General features: G+C 40.3%; 4 protein-coding genes across 12 annotated transcripts in view; 3 read left to right on the top strand and 1 right to left on the bottom strand.

Annotated features, from left to right (window-relative positions):
- Window positions 1–259, top strand: part of prxl2c (peroxiredoxin like 2C) — a 3,050-nt gene extending 2,791 nt beyond the window's left edge. Inside the window, exon 6 of the mRNA XM_020630522.3 lies at window positions 1–259. This exon is cut by the window's left edge and continues 474 nt beyond it. The gene's annotated coding sequence lies outside the window, so the exon portion shown is untranslated.
- Window positions 260–461: 202 nt separating this feature from the next.
- cdc14b (cell division cycle 14B) lies at window positions 462–14,423 on the top strand. 8 transcript variants are annotated; one of them, XM_020630435.3, is made up of 16 exons: window positions 466–805; window positions 2,001–2,091; window positions 2,756–2,831; window positions 3,342–3,434; window positions 3,532–3,608; window positions 4,472–4,538; window positions 4,619–4,769; window positions 4,878–5,108; window positions 5,248–5,386; window positions 5,829–5,994; window positions 6,112–6,209; window positions 11,227–11,274; window positions 11,357–11,488; window positions 12,224–12,392; window positions 13,566–13,631; window positions 13,753–14,423. In XM_020630435.3, the coding sequence occupies exons 1-15, from the start codon at window positions 697–699 to the stop codon at window positions 13,587–13,589; spliced, it is 1,671 nt and encodes a 556-aa protein (XP_020486091.1). In that variant the 5' UTR covers window positions 466–696; the 3' UTR covers window positions 13,590–13,631; window positions 13,753–14,423. The 8 variants fall into 8 exon arrangements, 6 of the variants coding, with proteins under 6 accessions (XP_020486097.1, XP_020486096.1, XP_020486095.1 ...); XM_020630437.3 differs by lacking the exon at window positions 466–805 and adding an exon at window positions 1,801–1,864; XM_020630439.3 differs by lacking the exon at window positions 12,224–12,392 and having other exon boundaries at window positions 465–805.
- Window positions 14,424–15,278: 855 nt separating this feature from the next.
- Window positions 15,279–20,333, bottom strand: LOC109981634 (intracellular hyaluronan-binding protein 4). The gene is made up of 8 exons (XM_020630523.3): window positions 19,923–20,333; window positions 18,919–19,069; window positions 18,594–18,737; window positions 18,412–18,483; window positions 18,239–18,319; window positions 16,727–16,898; window positions 16,230–16,418; window positions 15,279–15,515 (listed from the first exon to the last, which is right to left on the bottom strand). The coding sequence occupies exons 1-8, from the start codon at window positions 20,143–20,145 to the stop codon at window positions 15,450–15,452; spliced, it is 1,098 nt and encodes a 365-aa protein (XP_020486179.2). The 5' UTR covers window positions 20,146–20,333; the 3' UTR covers window positions 15,279–15,449.
- Window positions 20,334–22,833: 2,500 nt separating this feature from the next.
- On the top strand, window positions 22,834–27,326 carry znf367 (zinc finger protein 367). Of its 2 annotated transcripts, none has more exons than XM_020630535.3 (5): window positions 22,834–23,393; window positions 24,246–24,396; window positions 24,608–24,727; window positions 25,111–25,249; window positions 25,353–27,326. In XM_020630535.3, the coding sequence occupies exons 1-5, from the start codon at window positions 23,115–23,117 to the stop codon at window positions 25,630–25,632; spliced, it is 969 nt and encodes a 322-aa protein (XP_020486191.2). In that variant the 5' UTR covers window positions 22,834–23,114; the 3' UTR covers window positions 25,633–27,326. The 2 variants fall into 2 exon arrangements, with proteins under 2 accessions (XP_020486191.2, XP_020486192.2); XM_020630536.3 differs by having other exon boundaries at window positions 22,835–23,387.
- The last annotated feature ends 54 nt before the right edge of the window (window positions 27,327–27,380 follow it).

Raw genomic sequence — 27,380 nt, 5'->3', positions numbered from 1 at the left:
GTAAGAGGGGAATGAATGCAATACAGACAATATTTGTCTAGCTCCTTTTTACATTTTCTACCTTTTCTATTAGTCGCTATACAATGTCATATATTGTGCAATTCAGTTACCAGGTTTGAATTAAAAAGACAGTTTGGTTATTATATTCATGAACAATTAAAATCAACTGGTTCACTTTCATGCAAAGCATTGGCTGTCATAAAAACCTTCCTTTAATATGCACTTGTTTATTGTACTGTAAATAAACATATTGCTATTCCTTTGCTATATTGTCTTCTGTTATATGCTCGCCACATGAACCCTGTAATGCATGGTCATCCAATAAGATCTATTTATTCAGCACTTTGGACTACATCCCCATCATATTATCCAGGCCTATAGAGCCGCTTAAATGGTGAAGGGTGGGCAGTGGACATCTAATCCTGATACGTCACATGCAGGGGATTCAGAAAGCAGAAACCTGCCCCTGCTCATAGACGTCACCACCACCACCACCACCACCAGAGAGGCTGGAGCAGACAACTGTACCTTGGCAGACACATATATAACACAGAAGACCCATCAGCAGCGCCCGAAGAAAAGACATGCCATAATAACACGGGAAGAAAACGGGGACAAGCCGCAGCACTGGGAAGCAGCGGAGGTCTGTTGCAGCAGCAGTCCAGGAATGTGCACCGTGCAGCCCCTGAGGAGAAAATGAAGCGCAAGAGCGAGAGGAGACGAGCCGAGTCGAGGAAACGGCGCTGTGCAACTCACAACAGCTCGGAGGCGGCGCCAAACTCCGATATTTACATTGAGATAACAGGTAAGTGGGTCTGCAGTGTGTGAACCCTGTCAACTTTTGGCTCAGCTGCAAAATATGCGCAGAAGCACCTCAGAAGGCTGCGCAGGCACATAACTGCGGTTTTTCTTTTTTTTTTTCATGACCAGTGTCAAATGAATGTGTTGTGCTTTTTCGTGGTTTTGGGTCTTAATACTGCGACACCGTAGAAATGTGCTATGTAGGCCTACTGGTATTGCACTGGGTTTGCGGGTGAATTACCTTCACCTTTTTGCAAATCAGTTTTGTTTTGATGTTTTCCCCCCAAAAGCAGGAAAATGACACCAGAACTTTGCTTTGTTTGCCCCATCTTGTTCAATGTGTTGTCAGTGGGTTAAACGTATTTGTATTAAAAAAAAAAAAAAAAAAAAAGATAAAGTGAAGTGTTTATCTATTATATACCCTCATCAGCCCACTCTCGTCCTCGTTCTAGGCTAATTTTCATATTTTTAACGTCGTTTTCCTGGTTCTTGTCCCTACGCAGCTCAAATCTGAGGGAGGGAGGTTCGTCCGAGTGGAAAGCACTGATTTGATTGGCTGAGAGATCGTCCTAGCAACCGCTTGGGCAACGTTCCCGGGGCCTATCACGTGTCTTATGTAGAGAACTTTAAACTGAAAAGGGCGCGGCGAAGCTTGACGGGCGGGACCTCCCTCCAATCACGTTGCGCCCTGTTTCTCTGCCAGCCAATAGCGTCTTCCCGAAAATACTGGGGGAGGAGTTAGGTGGTAGATCATTTTTAGCAGAGTGCGCACTTGCACTGGAAACTCTCCTTCCCTCTTCGAGTGCCAACTTTCTTGCCCCGAAGACCAAAAGCAGTCCTTAAGGACCGTTTTAGCACTCTTAATTACTGGTTTTTTTTCTTCTCTTAACTCACTTTTTGAAAATCGTATCACTCTCTATTTTTTGTAAGTTTTACTCAGTATGCACTTAGACTCGTGAAGAAAATAAGCCTCGTACGTTTTCTCTGCTAAACATCATGTTTAAAACTGTGGGAAAGATGACCGCGGACGATGTTTCGTCAAGATGTGTTGAGTTTGTCAAAGGTAAGGTGCAAGAAAATGTACGTTAAAAGTAGTTGTAGTCAAAGAGGTGCTAAGTGGTAAAGGAAATGTGTATGCATGACAAAAACAAGCAACTGACTGTCTGTATTGTCGCCCTACCCCCTCCTCCCTCCTCCAGATCAGTTATATTTCGCCACACTAAAGCAGAAGATCAAGAACACAGCCGAAAGACACTGTTTCTGCATAGATGAGGAGCTGGCATATGAAAAGTAAGTTGTGCATTTTGAAAATACTTGTTTTTAAAGTGTGTTCGTCATTACTCTGCTTAATATTGCACTTCTTGAGGTTCCACAAAACATACTGTAAGGTGGCCTGGAGCTTATGCAATCATTGCAATCTTAAAGATATAAAGCGACCTTTAATGCAGATGCTCAAACGTGATGTTATTTAAATATCGCAAGGAGTCTTAACTTTGATTGCATAATTTGCAAGGCACATTCAGACAGATGTTAAAACATGCAAGACTTTTTGCAATTACAAAAAGTTATTTCTACTGTTGGAAGCAACCAAGATAACAACAGCAGTAAAAGTAAACATAATAATAATAATAATTTTTAAAAAAGCGCACCTTGCTACAGCCAATGTTGCAGTTTCACAGTGCAGAGGGTCGTGTCTGTTTCAGTGGGCTGCAGGACACAACATACTGTAGCTGACCTTTTAGAGTCAAAGACATCTCCTCTTTGCAGCGTGAAGTCCTTTTCTGACCTTCCCCTTCAGCATCAAATGCGTCCAGATTTAGTTATTACTCTGTCAGTGTTTTTACAGTTTCAGTCTGATGTAGCTGAATTTACCCAGTGAAACTTCCCCAGAGACCCCGGCTGATGCATAAATAGTCACTGACACTCTTTTTTTTTTTTTTCCTCTCTCTTTCAGCTTCTATGCGGACTTTGGTCCCCTTAACCTGGCCATGTTTTATCGCTTCTGTTGCAAGCTGACAAAGAAGCTCAAGGTAAAGTCAACCTCTGCTCCTAAATGCACTTCCTGGTAAAAGAGAATGGTAAACCACACCAGGTTCAGTCAATGCAAAGTAATGACTTTAGTAAGTAGGTAACATAACGTTTGGTTTGAAGTTATTGAAATGCGAATCATTTAAAGTTATAAGCTTTTACAGTGTACTTTTTTTGTCGCTGATCATTCTGGCTTTTCAACTCTGGAAATCTTGTTTTTTTTTTCTCATGGCAGTGTCTGTATTTAGCTCATGCTGTCATCTTAAGACTTTTTGGCACAAATTTAGGCAGCTGAAGTTGTGAGCTGAAACTTTGAGTTTTTTGTTCACTAGTTCTGTTTAGTAGCTTTGAACCCGACATGTACTCAGCCACCTTGGAATAAAGTCCTTATTCCAGTTTAAATAAGTGAAAGTACTTGTCCATTGAGGACTCAACATTGTTGTCTTTCCGATGTAACGTTCTGCATTTTTACAAGTCAAATGAATAACTTGCAACTCTGATGTCTCTCACAGTCCATCACACTCTCAAGAAAGAAGATTATATTTTATACCTGTGGAGATCAGAAGAAACAAGCCAATGCTGCCTACCTAATCGGCTCATATGCAGTAAGTTGTGCATAAACCTAATTGTAATTAAACCTAATGTAATTAAATCTGCATGGAAAACAAGAGGCTCTGTCTAATGAGATGTTTGTGTTTAAAGGTAATGTATCTCAACATGTCGCCAGAGGATGCCTACAGTCTGCTGGTGTCAAGGAATTCAACATATATTCCATTCAGGTAATAGTCCACTCTTGCTAGCTTTATTTTTGGGGAGATGAGAGAGAGAGAGAGAGAGAATGCAGGAAAGGAGCCACATTTCAGACTTGACACCGGGCCTTCAATGAATACAGCCTCCATACATGGGGCACTAAGCACTAGGCTACTGACTTTGTTAGAATTTTAGAGGCAAGATATCAAGTTTATCTGCTACATTGTCTTAATTTTAAATGCATTATTCTGCTGGATGCATACTGCCAAGTAAATTACCACTTACAATCACTCACAGAGGAAACTGGTCCGTTTAATCTTCACAAACATGTCTAAAACAAATCAATCTGGATTTTACAGCCATCTAGAAATATGAAAATGATCCCAGACAATACTTTGGTTACTGTGCAGAGTATCACAAGTCTTTGCGTATTTAAATAAATATATCAATTATAATTCATCCTGCCTTTGAGGACTCTAATGAGTGCATCAATTTGTTCTACGGTAGTGTGAGACAAGTTTACAGTCAAATATTTATCGTTTTCTATTGAAGAGCATTTGTTTTGAAAAAAGAAAAAAATGTGTCAAACTATTTGCATTTTCTAAAACGCTGCAAAGAATTTCATTTGAAACTTTTTTTTTACACATTAGGAAAGCTGTACAGGGGCAGCTGAGCCAGGAGGCTCATGGTCCCTGCATCCTATCAAGTTTTTGTTTTTACTCTAAAATAGTGAACAAGTGTTGTGATGATAGTTGGACAGAGATGGGTGCAAAACAGCAGTGTGTATGTGAGATATCAGTTTCCCCCCTACAGACAAATGTTGTTAGTAAAACAGTGATCCTCTGTTGTCCTCTTTTGCCAATAATGACCGTCGGTGTGTTTTATGTTTCAGAGACGCTTCGTTTGGAACCTGCATGTACAATCTGAACATCCTGGATTGCCTCCGTGCTGTTCACAAGGTACGTAAATACAAGCTTTATTTATTTGCATTCCTGCTGGGTCACCTAATAGAATGAACTCCCTGTCAAACATCTACCAGGCTCTGCAGTACAGCTGGCTCGACTTCACTAACTTTGATGTGGAGGAATACGAGCACTACGAGAGGGCTGAAAATGGAGACTTCAACTGGATCATTCCAGGAAAGTTCCTTGCATTCAGTGGGCCTCATCCGAAAAGCAAAATAGAGAACGGTTAGTGATATGCACATGTCTAAAACACTTTAAAAATCTTACCAGTACCTCCTGTTTTTTTTTTTTAAACTACTAGATTCATAAAGGCTGTTTTCACTCTTACCTCAGGCTATCCTTTGCACGCTCCCGAGGCTTACATCCCATACTTCAGGAATCACAACATCACAGCCGTCATCAGACTCAACAAGAAGATGTACGATGCCAGGCGGTTCACAGAGTCTGGCTTTGAGCATCACGATCTGTTCTTTGTGGACGGGAGTACGCCAAACGACTCCATCGTCAGGAAGTTCCTCAACATCTGTGAGAACGCAGAAGGAGCCATCGCTGTCCACTGCAAAGGTAGGAGTTCTGAGCCACATTCACGCTGCAAGGGACGTGATTGGTTCAATCTATTTTGGTTTATTGTGATTGATGAAATTGAACTAAAATAGAAATCCTGTTTATTGCTCTTTTTTTTTTTGCAATATATCTTTTTTAGCTGGCCTTGGGAGGACTGGCACTCTGATCGGCTGCTACATGATGAAACATTACCGCATGACAGCTGCAGAGGTCATTGCTTGGATACGGATCTGCAGACCAGGGTCGGTCATTGGACCTCAGCAGAACTTTGTTGAAGCGTAAGTGTTCACTGCAGCAGAAATCCCCAAATATAACTGATTTCTAAATAATTGTTTTTTTAAAAGCCATGACAGCAGTCAAAGTTATGACACGCAGCTAATCTGCTTTATCTGAGCTTCAAATGTAGATGTGATATGATTGACGGGGCTGGCTGGCAGCATGAAGCATTTGCTGTCATAAATATTTAAATGATGCTAAATTTTCATTGGTGCAATAATATGTGTCATTACTTTTACAAGACCTGTAAGGAAAGAGACATTATGCATGATGTATTATATAAACCATCACTTTAGTAAGTAGATAAACAAACAGGGCTTCAGTGTGTTTAAAAACAGATCATTAAATTGCAGGAATGTTGGTCCAAAATCGTCATTTGAGCACAGATCTGCCGAGATGTTTCAATAATAACAGTTTGTGTTCCGTCAAAATGTTGGACATCAGAAAACAGAACAGCCTGTGGGCAGAGGGAGATGTTTTCCGGGAGAAGATGCTAAACGAACGGGAGAATGGCAAGATGGCTGTGACCAGGATCCTGTCCGGAGTGGACGACATCACCATCAACGGGAGCAACAAGAACCGAGCATCCAAGAAGGAAGACATGGAGCTGGTGAGTGTTTAAAATAATACCTGTCCTGTTGTTCACGTACAGAATTTGCTGCATGATTTGGGAGAGCACTCCTCAGATCTCCAGCTTTTCATTGCTCTGTGTTGGTTTTCTTCACAGTACAACGATGAAGACGAGAGAAACGGTCTAACACAGGGTGATAAGCTGCGAGCGCTGAAGAGCAAGAGACAGTCCAGATCGTCCTCAGGTTCACTGTCGTAAGTACCGGGGCCGCCTGCTCGTCTCATCATGAGAATCACCAACGTGTTCTAGCTCCTCTGTAAAATGTGGCTCATTACACACATGATAATAACGTACTGTTTTCAAATCATGAATGAGTTGTGATTTGAAAAATGTTGTGATCATTGTGATCAGGACATGACTTTTGTCAGATTTATTTAAGACACTCATCAGTTTCATGAGATGAGCCTCTACTTTATCCGTGTTTGCTCAGAGTAGTCAGCTTTGTTTCTGTGTCAGGTTTTAGTCATGGTTAATATATACGTGCTGCTTTCTTTTACAAATACTTTGGCAATTTCATCCTAATATCATACCTTATCTCTGAGTTTATGCACCAGGCAGTAGTCCTGTATTATCTTTACCACTCAGGTTTTGTTTCCTCTGGGCTTTTTAATGTAAACTTCTTTTAGTAGGATAAGTTTTCATCCAGTTTTTCCTGTAAACGGGGATTATGAGAATGCACAATGAGCAAAGTAAGGTCAATACCGAGACAAGGAGTGGGTGGCTAAGTTGTTTGGAGTACTGGAGTAGAGTTATCTGACACAGTCTTCCTACAGATTTGTTGTTGTTTTGGGCTGGATAAAGGCACAAGGATGTGGAAGTATAAGATAAACTCATTTATTCCTGCAGAATTTGTCATATGTACATTTGCAGTTCAGTAACAAGACAATTGAGGGGGTTAGGATAAAAAGGCCAAATGAATGTAGAGTGTGCTAGTCACCAGAGCATCCTGTCACAATGACCTCGAAATAAACGGGTCAGTCGTTCATTCAATAAAAGTCTTCACAGTGGATACATGAAACATTTAGTAAACAAATTAGATCAGCATGTTTTGAGCTTGACATAAATCATAGGCACACAACTGTGCACATGAGTCTCTAATAGTTGGAAGACTACAGTTCCCATAGCACATCATGCAAAGTTCTGATCTTGAATATGAGGAAAAAGTCTCGCATCTGATCTGACATTGACGTTGTAGCAGTAGGAAACTTGCACAGAGTTAATTCTGGACTGTGAATAAATGCAGTCCAGGGATTTCTACCCAACGATGTGACAAGAGTTAAACATTATTCAAGGATAGCTATGTTTAAAAATACATAAATAAATAAGGGACCATAGTTTTCAAAACTCAGAACTGATGCATAAATAATGTTGAAGCATGTAAATGAATGGATACACTATAATGAATGAAATTACACAATTTCTTTGGCAAGCATATTCTAACGTCAAACCCATCTATCTTAAAGAAGTGTTGCAGAAAAAAAACCTGTCTAGACTTCATCGGCAACACTCAAAGTCTAATTCAGTTGCCAGTAAGATAAATTGGGGAACCCTGCTGCAAACAATCATTCAAATTGAGACTTTACTTGAAGTATATTTTTGTATGGAACAAGCATTAGAGTACAGCCAGACAACCGAAACACGGGATTAGCCCTATCTTTTTGCTTCTGTGTTGTTGTTTTTAAACTTATCTCAGATCTCATTTGAGCCCTGTTGTTCCCTACACTTACAAAGTCCACCGCCTTAGTGCCCATGTGTCAGCATGGCTGAGGATGGTCGACCGGCCTCTGCCAAATGTACCCATATGGCTTTGGCTTTTGTTGTCCCATGTCAGGCAGGTGGTAGCGTTCTGCTGCAGCCTCATGGGCACGGTGTGGCCGATGTGTTGCCTGCCGTTCAAAAGATAGCAGAAAAGAGAGAGTGGGAGAGGATGTGAGGTTTTGTATGATGGAGGTAAGTGCACATCACTTCCTTTTCTAGCTGACATCCTCTTCCTGTAGATAATGGTTGCTATGCCAGAGAATGGTATGGCTGACTTGATTTTTTTTTCTTTTTTTTCTTTATTTCTTCCCTTGGATGACTCTGGTGTGAAGTGGATATGCATTTAATGGATGCAGTACATTCGACACGCCTTTCATTATCTGCCTCTCATGGCCTCACTGAGCTGTTCTGCTTGGATATCGAGGCTTATCTGAGATATCCTCTGACTTACAGTGACGCCTACTGCACATGTGGAAAAAAAAGAGCAACAAATATTCAACTAATCACAGTTTCATGTGAGAGCTGGTTAGTTGAATTTTATGTTTTAGTGCTTGGCTTGCACTAATGATTTTGCACGTATAAAATAAGTAAGTTAGAGAAACTTTGAACCTGGTTTTGATCTTGCCTGCTCGACCACTTTTGCCAATTGTGCTTAAATGTAAGACTGATCTTTGACTGAGATGTTTTTATTAGTTTAATTAGCAGCTTTAAAGAGTATTGTTTGGATATTAGATCAATCAATATCTTGACCAAAAGTTGTTATCCTTTGATACTTTTTGATACTGTGTTTTTAAAATGATACAATCTCAGTTGTTTTATGGTCAATAGTATCAAAAAATGATCAAAGTTGTAATAAAAAAAAATGGACTTGAGTCATATTTTAACTCGAAGCTGCCTCACGTGAAAGAGAGCGAGCAGCAGTGGTGTGTTAAAAATCACATACTGATATTTCTCCTTTTGGCATATCATAAAGATGCAAACGTTACATTAATGTTTCCCATAACAAACGTAGAGAGGTTCAGAAACGTTGCCAATGTATTTGTATAATTAAGACAGTGTGCAGGAGTTTGCTTGTATTTTTTGGGGTAACTTAAAATCAAGAACTTTCCCAATACTGGGAGCCTAGGGCTTCTATTTTTTGTTACTGTTGTATTAAAACAGGAATCCATATAGTTAGATTTTGCTGGTATCCTATTTAAGTTTAAAACTTTGGTATTGTGATAACCCTAATCTGGACTGCAACAAAAGGATTCTAAAACATCATATGTGAGCTTCTGTGAGGCTTTTGGGATGAAAATGTGTTCTTTTTGTTCTCATGAGAGAGTTTAGGCAGAAAGGAGATTTAGCTGCATCTGAAGCCTTATCAGTTAATGTATTGCTATAACAAACGTTCAACTAGCAGCTGAACTTCCCCATCTGGCAAAACAGTTTGTTTTAGTTTGTAATACAGATGTTGCGCATGTTGACTTTCAGGTTGGATTACATAGGAGGAAAAGTTCACCTTCATCTTTTCATGCATGGCAACAGGCATGAAACCCTTTCACATTGACATGCTCGCATGGACATGCCTCTGTGTCTGATCGTTGTTTGTGTCTAACATGTTGTTAATGTTGGCCAGGGGTTCATTGCCGTTTGTTTTTCCATTGCTTTCTGTGACTGGATCAGGACACAAATACCATCTGAGCTCAGGTTACTTACAAAATATTTGAAGTCTTTTACGTTGTTTGTGAACCTAATATTAGAGCTTGATTACAATTGGCTGGCTTGTATCAACAACTCACCACATATACAGCTATGATTAATGTTTTGGCAGTTATACAGACCGTAAACTGTTTATTTTACATCAAAATGGGGTGGTCATTTTCTGTTTGACAAATAAATACAGTTTATTTTACAATATTGCGTTCATTTATTAGGGTATTTCTTATTCTAATTTCAGAAAATATTAGGGCCCGACGTATATGGGATTTTTGGGGCCTTTACCGATATTAGGAGTAAAAATGCCAATATGTTTCTTAGATTTTAAATTTTTATTTGTTTTTTTTTACAGTTGAAAGAAAGCCTTTATTGGCCAGAATAACAACAGTGCTCTGAAATACAATTTTTACTTAGAAATTAACAATCATACAAACGTAATGTCTAAAAATTAATGATACACTGAAATTGAATAAACCTAGTTATATCCAAGATAAAAACAAGCTGATATCAATAGTCATGTGATTTTATTACAATTACTATTATCGACTGGTATTATCGGCCGGCCGATGAATCGGTCGACTCTAGTAACTATAAGTATTGATCATGCAATGCAATGCTATCCTATTTCTACTTTAGTTATCAGCCTAAGTTTTTTGCCAGCCATAAGAACACCTGCCACACTGTGCACTTTATTCTTTATCATCATTTTCTCGACATTTTGTGTAAAAATGGAATATGAGCTTGTATATTTTAGGCCCCTTTTTAACCCTCATACCTAAATACACACTTCAAAAGTCCCACATCGGTCGGGCTCTAAGTATAGAGCAAAGTGCTAACACATCAGAGCCAGTGAAGGACAAAAACCTGCTGACTGGCGCTCTCTGAAAGGTATTTCATCTAATCCAGTCCCAGTGGAAAAGCAGAACATCAGAGGCTTTGTGTCCTGCCTGGATGTCTCTTGTCTCTTCTTTCTAGTTTCCCCCTTTTTTTTCCGTTTGCTCTTGTTGTTGGATTTGTCCTCCTTTCAGATGGCTGGTAGCCATGCTGCTCTCCTCCCTGTGTAGCCTTGCCCTGTGGTGGATTGTGTATGGCTTCCCTTCTTCCATCCTGCATTTCTGTATAGACGGGTTAGGATTTCAGTGAGCTCTACCACCCGTCAGCCCCCCCAAAAACCTGTCCTGCCCCCCTTCTGGAGCTCTAACTGAGAATACTGTAAGTGAGCCCCCAGTCTCTTTTTTTTTTCTCAATCCCCAACCCTAATCAGAAATCTCTTCAAACATCAAATCTTAGTATTTTGTCCTTTCTGTAAGCACAGTCAACTTCAAGCTGATGAGAAGAGCCAGCCACCTTGTCCATGTCCCCATGTTGTCTAGTGTGTACACTGATTTGTCTTTCTGTTACCACCATCATGTCATCTTTGAACACTGTGCTTTGCTTGTTATTGTGGTTGTGACTGTCAAAATGTAACAGTACCAGACTGTTGCTCCCTTTTTTCGATGTAAAAGATAATCTTATGTAAAAGCTAATATAATCCTGCTTACATGTAGTGCCACCCTGTGGCTTTATCTGGCAATTAACTAATCCTACCCGTCTGCTGACGCTGCAATAATCTGTGCACAAGAATAACACTACGAGGAATACATAGCCCATCTCCATACATCTCTGCCTCCACTCTGTCCTGTCAGCTCTCTGCAGATCTCTCATTCTGTACAGTTCCAGCACATATTTCACCGTCACATTCTTTGTGTTTCATAGACAAGAAGAGAATAAAATTCACACCAGGTCATCTTCTCAGTCCCTGAGGTAAATTTGCCTGTGTCACACAACATTTCTACTTGAACTCTGGCGTTGCACATGATTGTGACTAACTGATGCTGTGTTTCAGTTGCAGCACGGCCATCCTGCAGGCCAGCGTTCAGGGCTGCAATGCCGGCATCACCCCTCTGGCTCTCTCTGACCACTCAGACAGCAGGAAGAGGAGCAGAACCTCCCTGCCAGCCAGAGGAGTAGGAGGAAGGTCAGTTGTTGGATTTGACTCTGACGGACACATTCACTGAATGATAGTGCAGAATAACGTTAGGAGGATATAAAAGGGGGGCAATCATGTTCACCCAAATAGATTTCAGATGCCTTTTTCTCAACATCAGGGGACATTGCAGTCCAATGTTAAACAAAATACTAGTAACTAGTTTTAAATTGTCAAGTTCAAGGTTCTGATTCTGTATTACTATCCTCCTCTGTTATCAATCTATGCACACTGCCTAATATAAATATTGTATAAACTCTCTACCTCATACATTAGGTAGATGGATATATATATATATATATATATATATTAATCCATATATTGTCATGTTTATCTCAGCATTTTTGCACTAGCCACCACTGCACTGTTGTCTCATTTAGCCTTGTTAGTCTTTGCTTATGTTGTGTTTATTGTTGATACTTAATGTTGTCCTTTTTGTACATAGAGAGCACAGTTCACTTAAGTCAAATTCCTTGTGTGTGTAAGCATATCTGGCAAATACAACGTTTGATGTTTAAGTTGACTTATTATCACGCTCATCCTTATTCCATACATTTGGAATTGTGACATCTATCATTATGGAACCTTGTTGTGTTAAAGCAATATGTGGACTTCTGTGTTTTGAGCGTTTTAATGTGGAGATGACACATTTGACAGCAACCAAGAGGCTATAGCCACTCACGGATCCTTGTGGAGTTAATTAACAGCTTCCCTTCTCTCTGCCAGCTCCCTGTGCCACAGCAGACTGGTCAGGTCTCTAGGAAACTTGCATGTAGTGGCTGGCGACAGGGATCCAATGTGTTGTGAGCCATGTGGCAGCCATAGAGACACAGCCAGTGCCACAGCCAACACAAGCCCTCTCATCAACTTAAACATGGCACAGGTCCACCTGCAGGCAAGCTCCCTCAGACTCACTCTGAGCCGTATGGAGACTGGAGCTGCATGTGCACACAAAAAGAAACCTTTTTTTTTTTTAACTGAGAGGAGATGTTCTCTATGCTGTCCAAACAAGGAAAGTCAATATTTTAATGGTTTCCCTTAAGTTTTGTCAGCATTAAGAAGAATCAAATCAGTGTTAAAAATCATTTCATTGGTGCCTGTGTATATCCAGTCAAAGTCCAGAGGCTCAGCACTCTTCTTTCTCTTTCTTTTACACTCGACACACTTTATTTTATCATCACTTTATTAGACTGGGATGCATCAACATGGATCAAATGTTTAACGATTTAAATTTTGGCTTATGGACAAATTACCTTAAATCATGTTTTAAAAAGTAACGAACTGGAAAGATTCAATTTAAATCACATTTTAAACCATTAGGATTTAGCACTTGAGTACTTTGTGACATGGTTGAAGGGCAGTGTATTAAAAGTTAAGGGGAGTAGAACCCCTCTATTTCAGCCCTGCTCAGAACAGACTGTTTCTGTGTCTGTAGCTTTAAATGTGGAGGGGTTACTGCCCTTTGTGATGTCATGAAGGGAAAAACTCCAAACGGCCAGTTTGAGCACACATTTTCTGAAAAGTGACGGAGGCAAAAGACGGAGAGGATGGACTTTTCTCATAATTGTAGACAGACTAGCGACACATATTGGTGTTAGAAAAACATGCTTAAGTGTATTTTTCATAATATGTGACCTTTAATCACCCAACATAGTTAATTTAAAATGTTCTTAGCTAAAATGGTAGTTTGCAATCCTCAAGAAGTCCTGATGATGCAACCCAGCCAACTTGTATTAACATGATATGAACCTGTCTAACATTCTCCAGAACTAACATGTTATAAATCTGAGCCTAATTATGTGCGATGGTGGAATGGAAATCCATCGCCATTTGTTTCCGAGCCACTTCTTTCGTTAGCTTTCCCCTGCATGGTCTCTTAATAACTGAGGGTTTCTAAATATGACTGACTATAGCTTCTCTGGACTCTGCTGCTGCTGCTCGCTGTGTCTTCTGCCTCTGGCCTGTCATCTCCACTCTGTGGGCGTGTCTGCAGTCATTGCTGGAGCCAATAGTAACATTTTGTCTGCTTTCCGTTTCCTTCTCGTTTCATATTTCTTACATGCAACAGACGCACCGTCTCCAAAGGACGTAAAGCTCGCAGCTCTTTGCATTCACTTCGATTTTCCAGGCTATGGTACCTATCTTCACTTCCCTTTCTGTTGCATTTACTTGATTTAAACGGTTTCACTTCATTGAATTGTGGAAATGTAATCAATACCCTATTATTAATCCTGACATTGTGTTTCTATCTTTAGTCACTCCATACCCAAGGCTAGAGCTCCTATTCTTCGGTGAGCTGGTGGATCTACAAATCTGGAGGAATTGAACATCAAATTCAACTTCTTATACAGCTGTGCCACTCTTTATGGATTTATTTAGAAAAATGTTGGAGCAGCCTTTAACCAACATGATGTATCATGTACCAGTAAATCATTTCTGAATCGTTTAATTACCACTTCTATTAGTTGAGGCACTTTAGGTTGTACACTCTTTAATTAACAAAGCATCATGTAACTGTTTTAATCATCGCCTTGTTGTTCCTACTTATCAAAGCATGCAGTAGCAAGCATCAGAGTGGACCACAACTGTTAAAGACCGGCATGTGAACTTGAGCCACCTGCAGCTCTGGATTATAGGATGGTACAATCACTATAGATTTATTTGACTGTGCACATCCAGTACATGGCTTGTCTTTTCTTACTTGTGAAACTTTTCAGCTCCTGTATTCCAAGACTGTAAATATGTCGACATTTGATATACTCAGTTTGTATTTTTTAAATATTTTTTACTATGTTTTAATCATGTTATGAAATGTCAAATGGTCCTAATGGGGCCCTGTGTCAAGTCATGTTCATAATCCACTAAAGACATTTGCTCAAAGCACATAGAAGCAGACTTTTTAAATAAAACTGTACTCAAGAATGTATCTGGTTGTTATTCTTTGATAAAGCATACATTTAAGACGGTATCCAGGTCACCGCTGTACGACACTAAACTGTTCTTCAAACTGGATAATTTTATGCTGCGTTCCATTTGATCTCAGAAGTCAGAAATTCCGAGTTGCCGGTCTGATACGTCATCAGGACCGGAAACTGAGAAACTTCAATAACCCAAGTTCAAATCCAATATGGCTGCTACATGCATCGACAGGGCTGTTTTGTAACTATTGTTTATTAGCTTAGTCGTCTTTGTGTAATTAAATCAATCACATCGATGGTATCGTTCAAGTTCTCTGTGGAGGTGTTCTCATGTTATTTTCGGTCAGAAACTTACACTGGTATCGTCTGGTATTAGTTAACAAAACAAAGGCAACTGGTCCATGTTGCTTTTCCGACTTGCAACTGGAACGCAGTTAATTCGGGTGTGACGTAGGGCTGGGAAATATAGTTTGATATATCGATATATTTTCAAACAAGATATAGGGTAATACAAAATAGTTTATGTTGCATTAAAATAACATCACAGAAGTGCTAGGTCACCTTTTTCCTCATCTCACTGATGACTGTCTGCTCCTCCTCTCTCTGTATTTAAGGAACATTTTTATTTTATAATATTACTTTTTAAATTCACAATTTATTTTTCATGCGTTTTCACTGTTAATAAAAGACATATCAAATATCTCCATTCAGCTGGTCCATATCCCCCAGCCCTAGTGTGACGGTCATTCCCAGCTCTGAGGTAAATGGAACTCAGCAATATCTGCTAACACATGTCTCAACGTCCACTTCAGTACAAGTCATCAGTGTTTGCTTTGGGGGAAGATAAAAGTACACTTACAAGATAAACTTGCAAAAGCGTTTATTCTTCAGAAGTCAAACAGTGCGCCTTGAGTGCAACAGAACAAAATACAACCCCAAACCTTAAGAACAGCAGAAATATAAACTGTTTTTTTTAGCTAGTGTGAAGTGCAACCTTTATTCCCCACAGGAGGTAAACCAAAATGTGATTTCAGCTAAATTCCAGCAGATAGTGCTGGGAAGTCTTCTGGGTCATCTGGGTTTGGAGCTGGATCATGTTCCTGGTAAGATTAACACAAAAAGCACAAAATGTATTAACACATTTATAAAAAAATGTATGTATATTCCTTGAATTCTGAAGGACTAGAAGTTTTAGTGTTTTCCTGTCTGCTTGAATGCATAAAGCCATTATTGAATGGAATAAAAACACAAAACATCCAAAAACTCAATGAAACAAATTCATTGAAAAAAGAACAATGTAAAGCATCATTACATGTAAGCAATGTCAACTGGCAGGTCCAATACAGTGCTGAGTGCCAAGTGCAGACTATAACCCCAGAGCTTGTTGAGCAGCTGAATTCTCCATGGTACTGAGGAAGTGATGCCTCTTTTAGTCTGCATCAGAGGCATTCTGTTCATACTCAGACCAAAGGGGGTCTGCTTTAATCTTGTGAAGTAACTTCAGTGTTTAGTGTCCGGTCAAGAAAGAAATATTGCGCATTTCTTTACCAGTTATCTTCGCTACCTGATTTAACAGCCTTGTCCAGATTGTTATTTTCCAAGAACAATGCTCATTGCTTATTTGATCATTGGGAGGTGCCTGGCACATTGACTGAGTTTTCAACGAATGCATTTCACAATAAATTAATGCTAAACTCGAATGCAGATGTAAAACGAAGCGATACTAAAATGTTCTGTTATTGCTACAACGTGGTCAGGGGTCCCATCTAGTTCCACAGGGATACACTTCATTTGTGCCCATGTTGCTAACATACCCTCTCCATTATGGGTTTGGCTCTCTCTGGACGACTAGTCTGACCACCTCGTCCTCTTCCCCGACCCCCACGACTGGGGCGCCCGAGACTCCCAAAATTGATGTCCAATAGGGAGGTGATGTCGTTCACAGACCTACGGAGGAAGTGGCTATCATCATCCATGGAGTCTTCAGGAATCTCTTTGAGGTTCTGAGGATTAGAGGCCAACGGTTAGCAGCACACAAAAACGGTTTCCTTTAGTCAGCAGCTCAATTCTGAGTAGGAGGAAAGTTTTACCAAAGCCTGATCTGAAAAAGTTTGGTTTTTGATAAAATTCCCATCCCTGTGCATACCTCAGTCATCTCACCGTTTGTATAGTTCACAGATTTGTAAAGAACCTCACAGACAGATAAAGCTTTCAATAATGCATCTTACAAGCTAACCCTTCCTGCCAAATCACAGATTTCTCTTTTATCAGTGCTCAGTTGACCTGTGATACGAGAGCTTGACATACTCACCTCCAGGTGTTTTGACTGGTGGATAACCTTGGCTTTGGAGGGAATCGCGCTCTCTGCTTTGCGGATATTAAACTCCGCCTTGGGACGACTGACCTCCTGCAGAGCCTTCCACTCATCCAGGGTCATTTCCATGGCAACCTGGACCACCATCTCTCCATCTTCTTCTATTGCCCTGTCATGATTGGAGAAAGTACATGTTTCAGTTCCCTTTCTGACATTGTCTACACTTTGAGGCTTGAAGAAATTAAAATACATGTCATGTTGTCAGGAGCCAGCAGGTGTACTAAATGTACCAAAAATGACTTAGTGTTTTTTTTATTGTTGTTGCAATATTAACGCATGAAACAATGTATCCACAATATAAATATTAAGTGAGAAGATTTTGGTTCATTTTTATTTAATTAATAACTTATCAACTTTCACATAACCTACATGTTTCTGCTGTGCCAATACACAAGAGCCAATTTCAAGGTCAAGAAGTAGTGGCTACTTGCTGCAAGAGGTCAGTGATAAATTTAATTAAAAAAAAAAATTACTTATCCATTGGGAACTTCATTTGTGTAAAAGAGCATCAGTGCACATGCAGCTAAAAAGTTGGAGATACACTTTATTGTCCCCCTTGTAAAATTTGTCTTGGACTCGAGAGCTGCAAACATTTAGCTGTTCCCACAGTACGATCAATAAATATTACAAAGTTAAATAACAATCCACATGTAAACAGAAGTAAATAGCAATGACAACCATAAGTACGCCACATGTTGTAAAAAAAAAAAAAAAAAACAACCAAATAAGAGAAAAATATATTTGAAAAAAGAACACCATGACACTATTGCACAACTCCTACAGCCGAAGAAACCTTATTCAGAATTTTAAATGGAGGTGGGCAAAAACAAGTTTTGAAAATGGTTCAGTTTGCGTTGGGGGACTCAGTTTTGTCAGGACAGACAGCTTAAACATTGACTTCATGGCCTTCATGGCAGCCTGCACCAGATGAAGCTTACAATTTAACAGAGAGATCATCATACCACGCCAACATCCCATACCTGATGATGCTCTCCAACATGGCCTGATAAAACCAAAACATTACGGTAAAAGGACTTTTTTCTGCCAGCAATTTTCTGGTCTTCCGACTCCTCAGAGTGCTTTTTACCCACGTGAAAAGTGTCCATCAGTATTAACTACCCCACAATCACTGAGCCACAGCCGCCCACCCCCCATTATCTTCTGATCCACGCTAATCACCTTGAGCCTGCATAAAAAAAAAAAATACAGTCTTCGCAGTAAAAAGAGTGATTAGTTTCATTCTAGTTTTAAATAAGCTGAAAAGAAAGAGCAGAGATTCTGGATTTCCTGTCTCTATTTTACAATCTATGAATCAAACAAAAATGCATGATTTTTTTGAAACTATGTATTCTTAATGTTAGACAGACTTTGACTGCGGACTGATATATCTGCTACTGAAACAGCTGATGTCGCACTGGTATCATTGTTAAGACAGATGGTGTTACTCACTGATTCTGATTCTCCTGCTCCACAGGTATTTGGGGTTCCTCAGATTTGACTGGATTGTCAGACGTCACTTCCATTAGTTCACTTCACAAAAGAAACATTGGCATAGAGAAGTGCGCCGTTATGTGCCACAGTATAGATGTTGTCTTTGCCATGTTGTTAGGATGTTTCCTTACCCTCCAGCTTCATCAACACAGCCCCAGTTCCAGGGTCCTCTGCCCCCTCTCTTCTCCTCAGGAGAGATACCGCTGCAATGAAAAGTTAGAAAAGCTGTCAATAAACCATTAACAGAGAAAAGTCAATAAGAGCATGAGCTTTTAGGACTTGCTGGTTGCTTCATCACAAAAAGATGCCTTACCTTCCATTGTGTCGATCATGCTCTCTTTTGCCTCGCAGGTTGAAGTTGTCAGGGTTCCTTGTGTACCCTCCTCCACCCCTTGGTGCTCTCCTACCCCTGAAGCCCCCTCTGCCTCTAAAGTCAGAGTCCACATTGTAGGAAGGCCTGGGGATAAATAAGATTTAAACCCAGTTACTCCTATGCCAGATTCTTCATTTCTAACTCAACAGATGAGTATGGCTGGACACAGGGAGTCTTTTGACGGTGGTGGTAGTATATTGAATGAACAAATGCAGTGTCTTGAAAAACACAAAAAAAGATTTTGCCTATGAGTAGGAAAACTTACTGAGAGATGGAAAACTCCTGAGGGTAGTCCACTTGGTTGGTACTACGGTCCCCAAAGGCAGCCCTCTTTGTGCCACTGTGGGCCTCCTCTCTGCCATCTCCACTCTCCATCACAGGTCCAGGACGTGCCTGCTGCTGCTGCTGCTTGCGGACTGAGGACAGAAAGTGTAAAGAGCAATAAAAAAAAAACACATTTAGAAAACACAAAGTCTAAAAAATAAAAAATAAAAAAAAAACCTCAAAAGTGTTTATTAGACATTTCAAATTCCCAGCACTCTTAGTTTTAATTTTTAATCATGCTGTTTTTTTCTTGTAAAATCTATTGGTTACAGTCATCACACATTTCTGTCTTGACAAAATGATATAATGGGTCTGAGAAAAATCAAACATGAATAAAGGAGTCCAATAAAAAGGTTTATCTTTAGATAAAAAAATTAAAAAATTAAAAAAAAGGAATAACTTTACATGAATCACCTTTTAGGGAAAGTGTTGAAATGTTTTATTGCAAGGATGGCGAGCAGAAAAAAATGCATCTAAAAAGGTTGTTTAGCATGTACTAACTATACCATTTGAAATGCAGATCTTGGGGAAAAAAAAAAAACCCTCATGGTTCTAAGAAATGTAAAATAATGTCCATGACTCCAGTCACAACACATGTTTTTTTTTGACCCAACACATCAAAAAATGTTTTGGATTTTATTTTTCTCTACACTGGTAAACTGTCATTTCAGGAATAACAGCAATGTATCAAAACAGATGTTTGAGCTTTAAATCCAAGTGAATGTCATTTGGCTTCAGATGACCCCCCACAAAGAAAAGTGAGGAATACCCACCCCTGACAGTCTGCACATGTGCCCAGCAGGTTTGCTGACATTGCACCATCAGCAGCTGACACAGCCTGAGCAAACTGCCCGTTCTTGGCTGGACTGTACAATCTAGAAATACCAGCAGCTACCAGGGACATTTGGGTTGTGAAACTACGACACAGACAAGCTTTTAGCTCACCGGGGACGGGGTCTTGACTATTCGACGCCATGGGGAGGCGTCTATCCTTCTGTGATTCCTTATGACCAGGTTTCTTCTGCTTGCCTTTCTTATCATCTCCTTCTTTCTTGTTTTTCTTTTTCTCCGTTTCCACTTGGCTGATCAGGTCGAACGGGTCAGCATCGTCATCCAGAAGATTCCCGAACCTGTTTGCCACAGCGCAGCCGTAAGCGTCCGGCAGCATTTTATCCTGTGTATGATGAGGGGGAGGAGGGGAAGGGGGGGGGAGTTTAAATGTTCATATCCTCCTCAAGATGAACGGATAACTTTCAAAACCAAACAGCGAAAAATAAAACCCCAACAACGGAAAAGAATCGCGGGTGATAAGTTGCTGCCCCTCTGAACATCAACTAAGTACGCGCAAGAGTTTTAGGATAGTTTTAATTGCTTGCACGTGTGGAGACAAACGAAGCCACGCCCCTCTGCTCACCGATTGGCTACTCACTAATCAATATTCATTGCACAGACTTGGCTCAAGTCCTTCACTAATGTTGCATTAAATTCTGCTTACATGGCAAAAGTGCAGTGATTCTCATGTATTTAGTCCAATGTAGCCAAGACACAATTTACACAACAATAATGCAACTGTATCTAATCAGATCTTAACTTTCCACTTACTCCTGAAATATGTTTTACAATTATTTTTGCTCGTTTAAATTATATACAAAAAAACAGACATTCCCACCTAAAATCAGGAGAATAAAGAGATCTAAGAGGTTCAGTAACAACCTGCTAACTCTTCTAGATAGGGCTTTGGGATATAAATAAAGTATCAGCTAATCTAAAGTTCAGAATGAATATTTAAATCCTAGGTTAATTTACAGCAAGTAAAAATATCTCAATATCAATATAAGATTCCCTTTTGCGTGTCCTGTCAATACTAATGTTGGCTAGGTGTTCGGTTTGACAATATGAATAGGCAAGTATTTGTGCAGCCCTCGTTTTAGGTATTTTAGTGACCGACGACCTTTAATTAAAATATCAATTAGTCGCCCTGCAGCCCAGCTCTGCAGCCCTGCTGTACTTTAGTGGCTACGCCCACTTTTTCCACAGCACACATTTTTCTTGACCTACAGGTTATGATGCTGGAGGGTTGCTGCAGCAGGTTCTTTGTGGTGAAGAAGGTTTGCCTTCACTACAACATGTCAAACAACTTCCTTCCCTAACTGGTAGTAGGACTATATAACACAAAAAATCATAAGCATGAATATTTAATTGTCAATGCAGCATCATCACATTCATATTGTGGCTACTAAATATATTTTATTGTAAGTATGCCTCTATGCGCCTACACACTATCAGGTTACAACATTTTCATCATTTTATCAAACCTGACGTCATTAAAGTGGCCTATAGGCTACATCTTAGTATTCAAATTAAACAACAGGATATTTTAAAGAAGGCATGTTTATGCTCCTTGTGTGGCCTATTACACTGATTTTACTTAACTGAAATCTGTGCACACTTCAAAATGGTTCATGAACTGCAATTTTTTTTTCTGGGCTAGCCTAGTGTTTAGATAAAACTGGATTCCCCTTCATTGACCATTAGATGAATGATCACACTGAAAAAGACCCTCTGAGTTCAATAAAGTAAAAAAAAAAACTGTGTCACTCTCTATTTTACAAAATGAAATTTGGCTTCATCTAGTGGTCAAAGGGAAAAGCACAAGTCAAGTGGTGTCATTTGTATTCGATAGGTTAGGTTTGGGAGTTATAGAAACGTGTATCGCTGGAACAGTAAGCCTACATATCACATCTGGGGACACACGAAAAAGAGTATATAGACCTAGTGCATGGGGCCATTGAAATGTATTGATATCATGAACTTGATTATTTAGGCCTATCAACAACAAATAACTGATATTTATTAAATACTCTGGTAAATGTATATTTGTTAGTGAATCTGTTTTAACTAGTCTACATTTTAGAGACTTAATGTAGGCCTGCATCATAGTAAAATACATAGGCCTAGTGTTTGATTGCCTTTTTCGGGTAAAATGTGAATAAATGGAAAACGAAACATGCTGGCAGCAATTGGAAGAGCTAATAAAACAACAGAAAAGTCTCTGTTTCACTGCAGTGAAGGGAATGGGAAACTATGACTGCACACTTGTTTTCAGTAGCCTATTCATACCACTGCAGAGCTGTAACCTCTAGGCCTTTGCTGAAACCAAATTTGATCAAATTAAATATCTAAATTAATGCCAGATTGTTTTTAATTGATTGGCATGTCAGCTTTAAGAATGTGTTTTATATCAATTTTTGACATTGCCATGAACTAATCTTTAGAAAGATTAAAGAATTGGCGGCTTTAGGCGAATTACAGAAGAGTTCAGTTGAATTTGTTGAGTCATTTTTTTCCCCCTTAAAAGCACATAGCCCTCAGTATCTATGTCTTCTTGTCACACAGTATGCCCTTTGTTCAAATAGGCCTATTTCCCCTCCTAAATAGTGACGTCACTTTGGCGCCTCTGTGCCACCGTTGCCCTTCCCTTTAAATTGACACAGAAATGTAACAACATAAACAGACGCTCCCAGCGCGGGAAAGAGCCATCTGCTCGTCTGCAATGAAAAATTAACCGCCCTTTACTTTGATTGGTTAACGCGCGGCAGGAACGTACGCCTCCCCATCCTCCTCATTGGCCAATCTTCATTTCAGCCGCGAGAGCGCGTCAAGTGTTCAAATGTCATTGGACAAAAACCTCTGCACCAATCAACACACACGAAGACTGCCCTCAGCTCTCTCTGTTGGCCAAGTGGATCAATGTGGCTGCTGCGATTGGTGCGTTTGACACGTGGGATCAGATTCCCGCAGCTGATTGGTCAGTTCACTGCTCGGGCGCGATTTTGCAACGCGGGACGACGCTCCTGTGGGCGCACACCGGCCAGTTCAGAGGACCCTCTGCAACAAGAAGGAAACTAACTATCATCACCTTTCAGACTGTATCTTTTTGACACTTTGTAGCGAAGGAGGATCTTTTTCTTTTCTTTCCTTTTTTTTTTCTTCTCAGACCTCTTTGGAAATGAAGGAAATATTCACTCCAGACTGAGAAGGCGCGCTATTTATTATTTTTTTTTATCCTACTTTGTTGAGTCACACAAAGTTATACCGCTTTCAGTTCCTTCCCTGCTTTGGTTTGACATCCTCACAATGACCGAGAACAAACACCCGCACGTTATTTTCTGCAACGACTCTCCCAAAAGAGTTCTGGTGTCTGTCATTAAGACCACGCCGATCAAACCGAGGAAGGCTGAGGCCCTGACACCTACAAGCCCCGGGTTTAGCGACTTCATGGTCTACCCGTGGAAATGGGGGGAGAACGCCCACAATGTGACACTCAGCCCTGGATCTGTAAGTGGGGCTTCTTCACCCACCGGGACCCAGACAGCGAGGGAGGCGGACACGGCTCCTTCACCTGATCAGGTCGGGGTAAGAGCGACTTTTACTGCATGCGTAATGCTTTAAACGCTACATGTGGTGCAAATGCACAAGCTGAGTGTGCAGCTTTTTTAAAAAAAAATATATATATTGTTTATTAATCATGTTCTTTTGAGAAAGTTGACAATAATACCGCCCAAAATACTGATATAATTCATTTATAACATGTAACTTCATTGTAAAAGTCTCCAGCCCAGCTCTAGGTAGAGAGCGCTTCAAGCATCATTATATCTAAAAAAGAAACAATGTGACACAGTAGATGGATACAGAACCGACACTTTGATTCGAAAGGATCATTTCAGAGCTTGAGTTTGTGTGAAGTTGCCCCCCCACCCCACAAATATGGCCAAGATGGAGAGTCATTTAACAAAAACGCCCGCGCAATAGGGTGTGACATGGTGGATTTTAAACCCCAGTTACTTCCTGGTACTGGAGCAGCTGCTCTTACATGACGTCTAGTCGCGCGCCAAAATGTAACCGGATGTGAATGCATTATGATCAACCGACGTGCGTCCTGCCTCACTGTGACACGTGAGACCAGCTCAGAATGAGTAACAATCATTTGCATTTCACTAAATGACGCTATGTTGACACAATGCTCTTTACTGCAGGTATATTTGTAATGACTAAGTATCAACTGAGGTCTTCATTAAAAGTGTACCCTGGACTTTATTCATGTGTTATTCATTTGAGATTATCAGACAATGTAAGAATACATTAGTTTAACTGTATTTGCCAAGTCATGCTCCACATCTGCATGTGGACGCTGTTCCATATGGAAATAATCATTTAAAGGGTTCCTCATTTAGTTATTAAAAACCCTTTCTGTTATTTTGCTATCAGGATGGAATCCGCAGAGGGCGTCCACGGGCTGACACTGTCCGAGAGCTCATAAGCGAGGGGGAGACATCATCCAGCCGGATCCGCTGTAACATCTGCAACCGAGTGTTTCCCAGAGAGAAGTCCCTGCAGGCTCACAAGAGGACACACACTGGTGAGGGAGACTGAATAGCAAAAAAAAAAAGCATTTCAGTATAATGGCTTCTTACTAAAATAAAAAGAAAAGGGATCAGCTATGTTGGTTTTAAAAGAAGAAAAGAATTGAACTCCTAGTTCCTTATGTGAATTTTTAAGCAGAACTGTGTCATAACAAGTTAACTATAAAGCAATGAACATTGCCTAAAAAAACAAATCTTCTCCTCCAGGAGAAAGGCCCTACCTGTGTGACTACCCAAACTGTGGGAAGGCATTTGTCCAGAGTGGTCAGCTGAAAACGCACCAAAGGCTGCACACTGGAGAGAAACCCTTTGTCTGCTCTGAGAAAGGTAGGTTTGAATGTCTGTTTTCATGTGTGTACAAAGAACATACTATTTAGCTGAATTGAATACAGTTAAAGTGAAATCTTTCTACCAAACAACAAAGTGGAAGTTAAGGTTGTTTCAGTTTTAGGGACTTTCCAGTGGTGTGAAATACAGCAAACAGACTAACTGAAGTATTTCTACTGAACGAGCAACAATTGATGCATTTGGAAAGTACCTGATAACACAGAACAGAAAAAACACAGATCACACTGACTCACTGGACTTACTGCTTTCTTTCAGTAACATAACTAAAACACAAATGGTCAGGCACTCCACATCTCATCTGTTCCAAATCACACATCCACTACTCTCGCTGCAGTTATTCATGTCTGTGTCTTTCTCTGCAGGATGTGGCAATCGGTTCACTCATGCTAACCGTCACTGTCCCAACCATCCCTTCTCTCGTCTGAAGAGAGAGGAACCAAAGGAGGGTCAAGGCAAGGCCCAGTCTGTGGATAATAAGGCTGTAGCAGAGTGGCTGGCCAAGTAAGAGAATACTGCAGATACCAGTCCTCTTTTCTGTACCAGGAGTCTTCATGTCATTAACTGCTTAAGCTGTATTTAATCATCCTCCTCTTTGTTCGCGCAGGTACTGGCAGACCCGTGAGCAGCGTGCCCCTACCACCACCAAGCTGAAGGCTCAGGGGAAAGCACGAACAGAAGACCAAGAGCAGCAGGATCCCATGGAGTTTCTCCACTCTGATGAAGAGAACGGGGAAGAGGACGAGCCCATGGAGGAGGAGAAGGGCAGCCAGGGAGGAGGAGGAGGAGGAGGAGGAGGTGCCGCTAAGCGCCGCCTACAGGAGCAACGAGAGCGTCTCCACGGCGCTCTGGCACTCATAGAGCTGGCCAACAACCTGTCTCCCTAAACACCCACTCACTCCATGATCCCGGACTCCCCCTTCCCCGTCCCTTATACCTCCATCCCCAACCCGCCTTCCTGCAGTGTGCTGTAGCTACATAATGTTCATAAATGCAGATCGATGACTAGTTTAGACTATTCCAATCAAGTTGTGAAACCAGACTTTGAGAAAGAGCTGAATTGGCCTGAGATCAGTGTTAATGCACGACACCATCTACACCCCCACCCACAGCAGCAGGAAGGCACAAGCTAAAGCACCTTATTCAGCTTCCATTTTATCCTTTTAGGCTGCTATAATTGTAGATTTGACAACATGAAGAATGTCTCGCTTTCTTCTGTCTTCTAAAGGCAAAGAAAGTGTACCTATTATGTTTTGATCTGTTTTGTTTGCACTTTGATGGTAACGAGTTTTTTTTTTTTTAAAGTATATTATGAGTGTGTATGACTGATGTATATATGGATTAAGCTCAGATGGACAGAATGATACAGGGTGTGGTCATACATAGAAATTATTAAGTTGTGTTCCAACTGTCTGATGTGTCGCAGGTTTCATCTCCGGCATTGTTAAGCACAGCATCACTGCCACGTGTGACAGCAGTGGTTGTAGGAATGACTGAGACAGGTTCCGACAGACTGAGATTTGATCTTCACCTACTCGGCACTCTCTAAGGAGTATATGCATAGGTGGAAGACAGGAGAGAGAAAATAAATGTCAGGGTAGCTGGATCAGTTTGGCATGTAAGATAGTCGTTTTCTTTTTTTTATATATTGGAATTAGAGGTGATCATTGCAAGCCTAATCCAAAGGTCTGGTTATAGTCACAACAAACCCCAAACTTGAACACATTCAGCACTTATCTCTGCATCTACAGAACTTCCCAAGGCCATAGGAAGAGTTGAATCATGAAATTGGTATTGATTTTTTGGTTTTAAGTACCAAAAAAACACTGCAGGCAAATTTGCACATTATTTGTGCTAATTAGATTGTGTCTCTCTTTCACTCAGCTTTCTGTGAAAAATGGCTTATCTGTACTTTTTTTTGTTTAGCCTGAGTCCTTCTTGATTCTATAAATCATTAGTAACATTGTATTGTTTTAGAACAGGTGGTATCAAAAATGATTTAAGCTATGACATTTGAACAAGCATCATAGTATATGTCATCTCATTTTCAAAGGCTAAGTTATGACATACATTTGTGTTTATCCATATCTTTGGTTAACATGTCTCTCTAAGTGTATAGTTATACATCCTGTTGATTGCAGTTGAGCACTTAAGTCTTGGATTACGCTTGCAATGCACTGAAGGTTAAATTAGTCATTCAGTACTTTTCCAGACAATATGGCACCCGAGTTTCAGAAACTGCTTTGTGTAGTGCTGGGTGCTCTTTCTTTAATTTTAAAGCAACACTAAATCTTCCAACACTGTATAAAGCCTCTCATAACTTCCCTGCCCCTGGTTGCTTTTGGGAGACCTGCACCAACAACCTGTCAGTCAAGCTATGTTTGAATCTGTCTTAATTTACAAATGACCCTTGTGGAGTTCAAGTGAAACTGGAAGGCAAGTTTAATGTTGATAATCAAAACACCAAATGATTTATTGTTCCCAATCATAGTATATTTTGAAGCATTTCTAACCCGTAGTCTATTTTGTGGTTTGACAAGAGTATGGCATTTAATATATAAACATTGTGTTTGTTAGAATATGGAGTGTGCACAATTTGTGGAGAGCTTTTGAAGTTGAATTTTAGTTTCAGTTT

Source organism: Labrus bergylta, chromosome 2 (assembly GCF_963930695.1).
Source record: "Labrus bergylta chromosome 2, fLabBer1.1, whole genome shotgun sequence".
Classification (NCBI taxonomy): Eukaryota; Metazoa; Chordata; class Actinopteri; order Labriformes; family Labridae; genus Labrus; species Labrus bergylta.
Note: the sequence above shows the minus strand (reverse complement) of the source record. Positions and strands in the feature narration are given on the sequence as shown.

What these genes read in the sequence shown, in the direction of transcription:
- LOC109981634 (XM_020630523.3), bottom strand. Translation starts at nt 20,145, where the DNA reads ATGCTGCCGGACGCTTACGGCTGCGCTGTGGCAAACAGGTTCGGGAAT. An exon ending in CATGATCGACACAATGGAAG is followed by an intron (nt 18,484 to 18,593) that starts GTAAGGCATCTT and finishes TTTTCATTGCAG; the next exon opens with CGGTATCTCTCCTGAGGAGA. An exon ending in TGTGTTGATGAAGCTGGAGG is followed by an intron (nt 18,320 to 18,411) that starts GTAAGGAAACAT and finishes TCTTTTGTGAAG; the next exon opens with TGAACTAATGGAAGTGACGT.
- znf367 (XM_020630535.3), top strand. Translation starts at nt 23,115, where the DNA reads ATGACCGAGAACAAACACCCGCACGTTATTTTCTGCAACGACTCTCCC. An exon ending in TCACAAGAGGACACACACTG is followed by an intron (nt 24,397 to 24,607) that starts GTGAGGGAGACT and finishes CTTCTCCTCCAG; the next exon opens with GAGAAAGGCCCTACCTGTGT. An exon ending in GTAGCAGAGTGGCTGGCCAA is followed by an intron (nt 25,250 to 25,352) that starts GTAAGAGAATAC and finishes TTGTTCGCGCAG; the next exon opens with GTACTGGCAGACCCGTGAGC.
- cdc14b (XM_020630435.3), top strand. Translation starts at nt 697, where the DNA reads ATGAAGCGCAAGAGCGAGAGGAGACGAGCCGAGTCGAGGAAACGGCGC. An exon ending in TATTTACATTGAGATAACAG is followed by an intron (nt 806 to 2,000) that starts GTAAGTGGGTCT and finishes TCCCTCCTCCAG; the next exon opens with ATCAGTTATATTTCGCCACA. An exon ending in GAGGAGCTGGCATATGAAAA is followed by an intron (nt 2,092 to 2,755) that starts GTAAGTTGTGCA and finishes TCTCTCTTTCAG; the next exon opens with CTTCTATGCGGACTTTGGTC.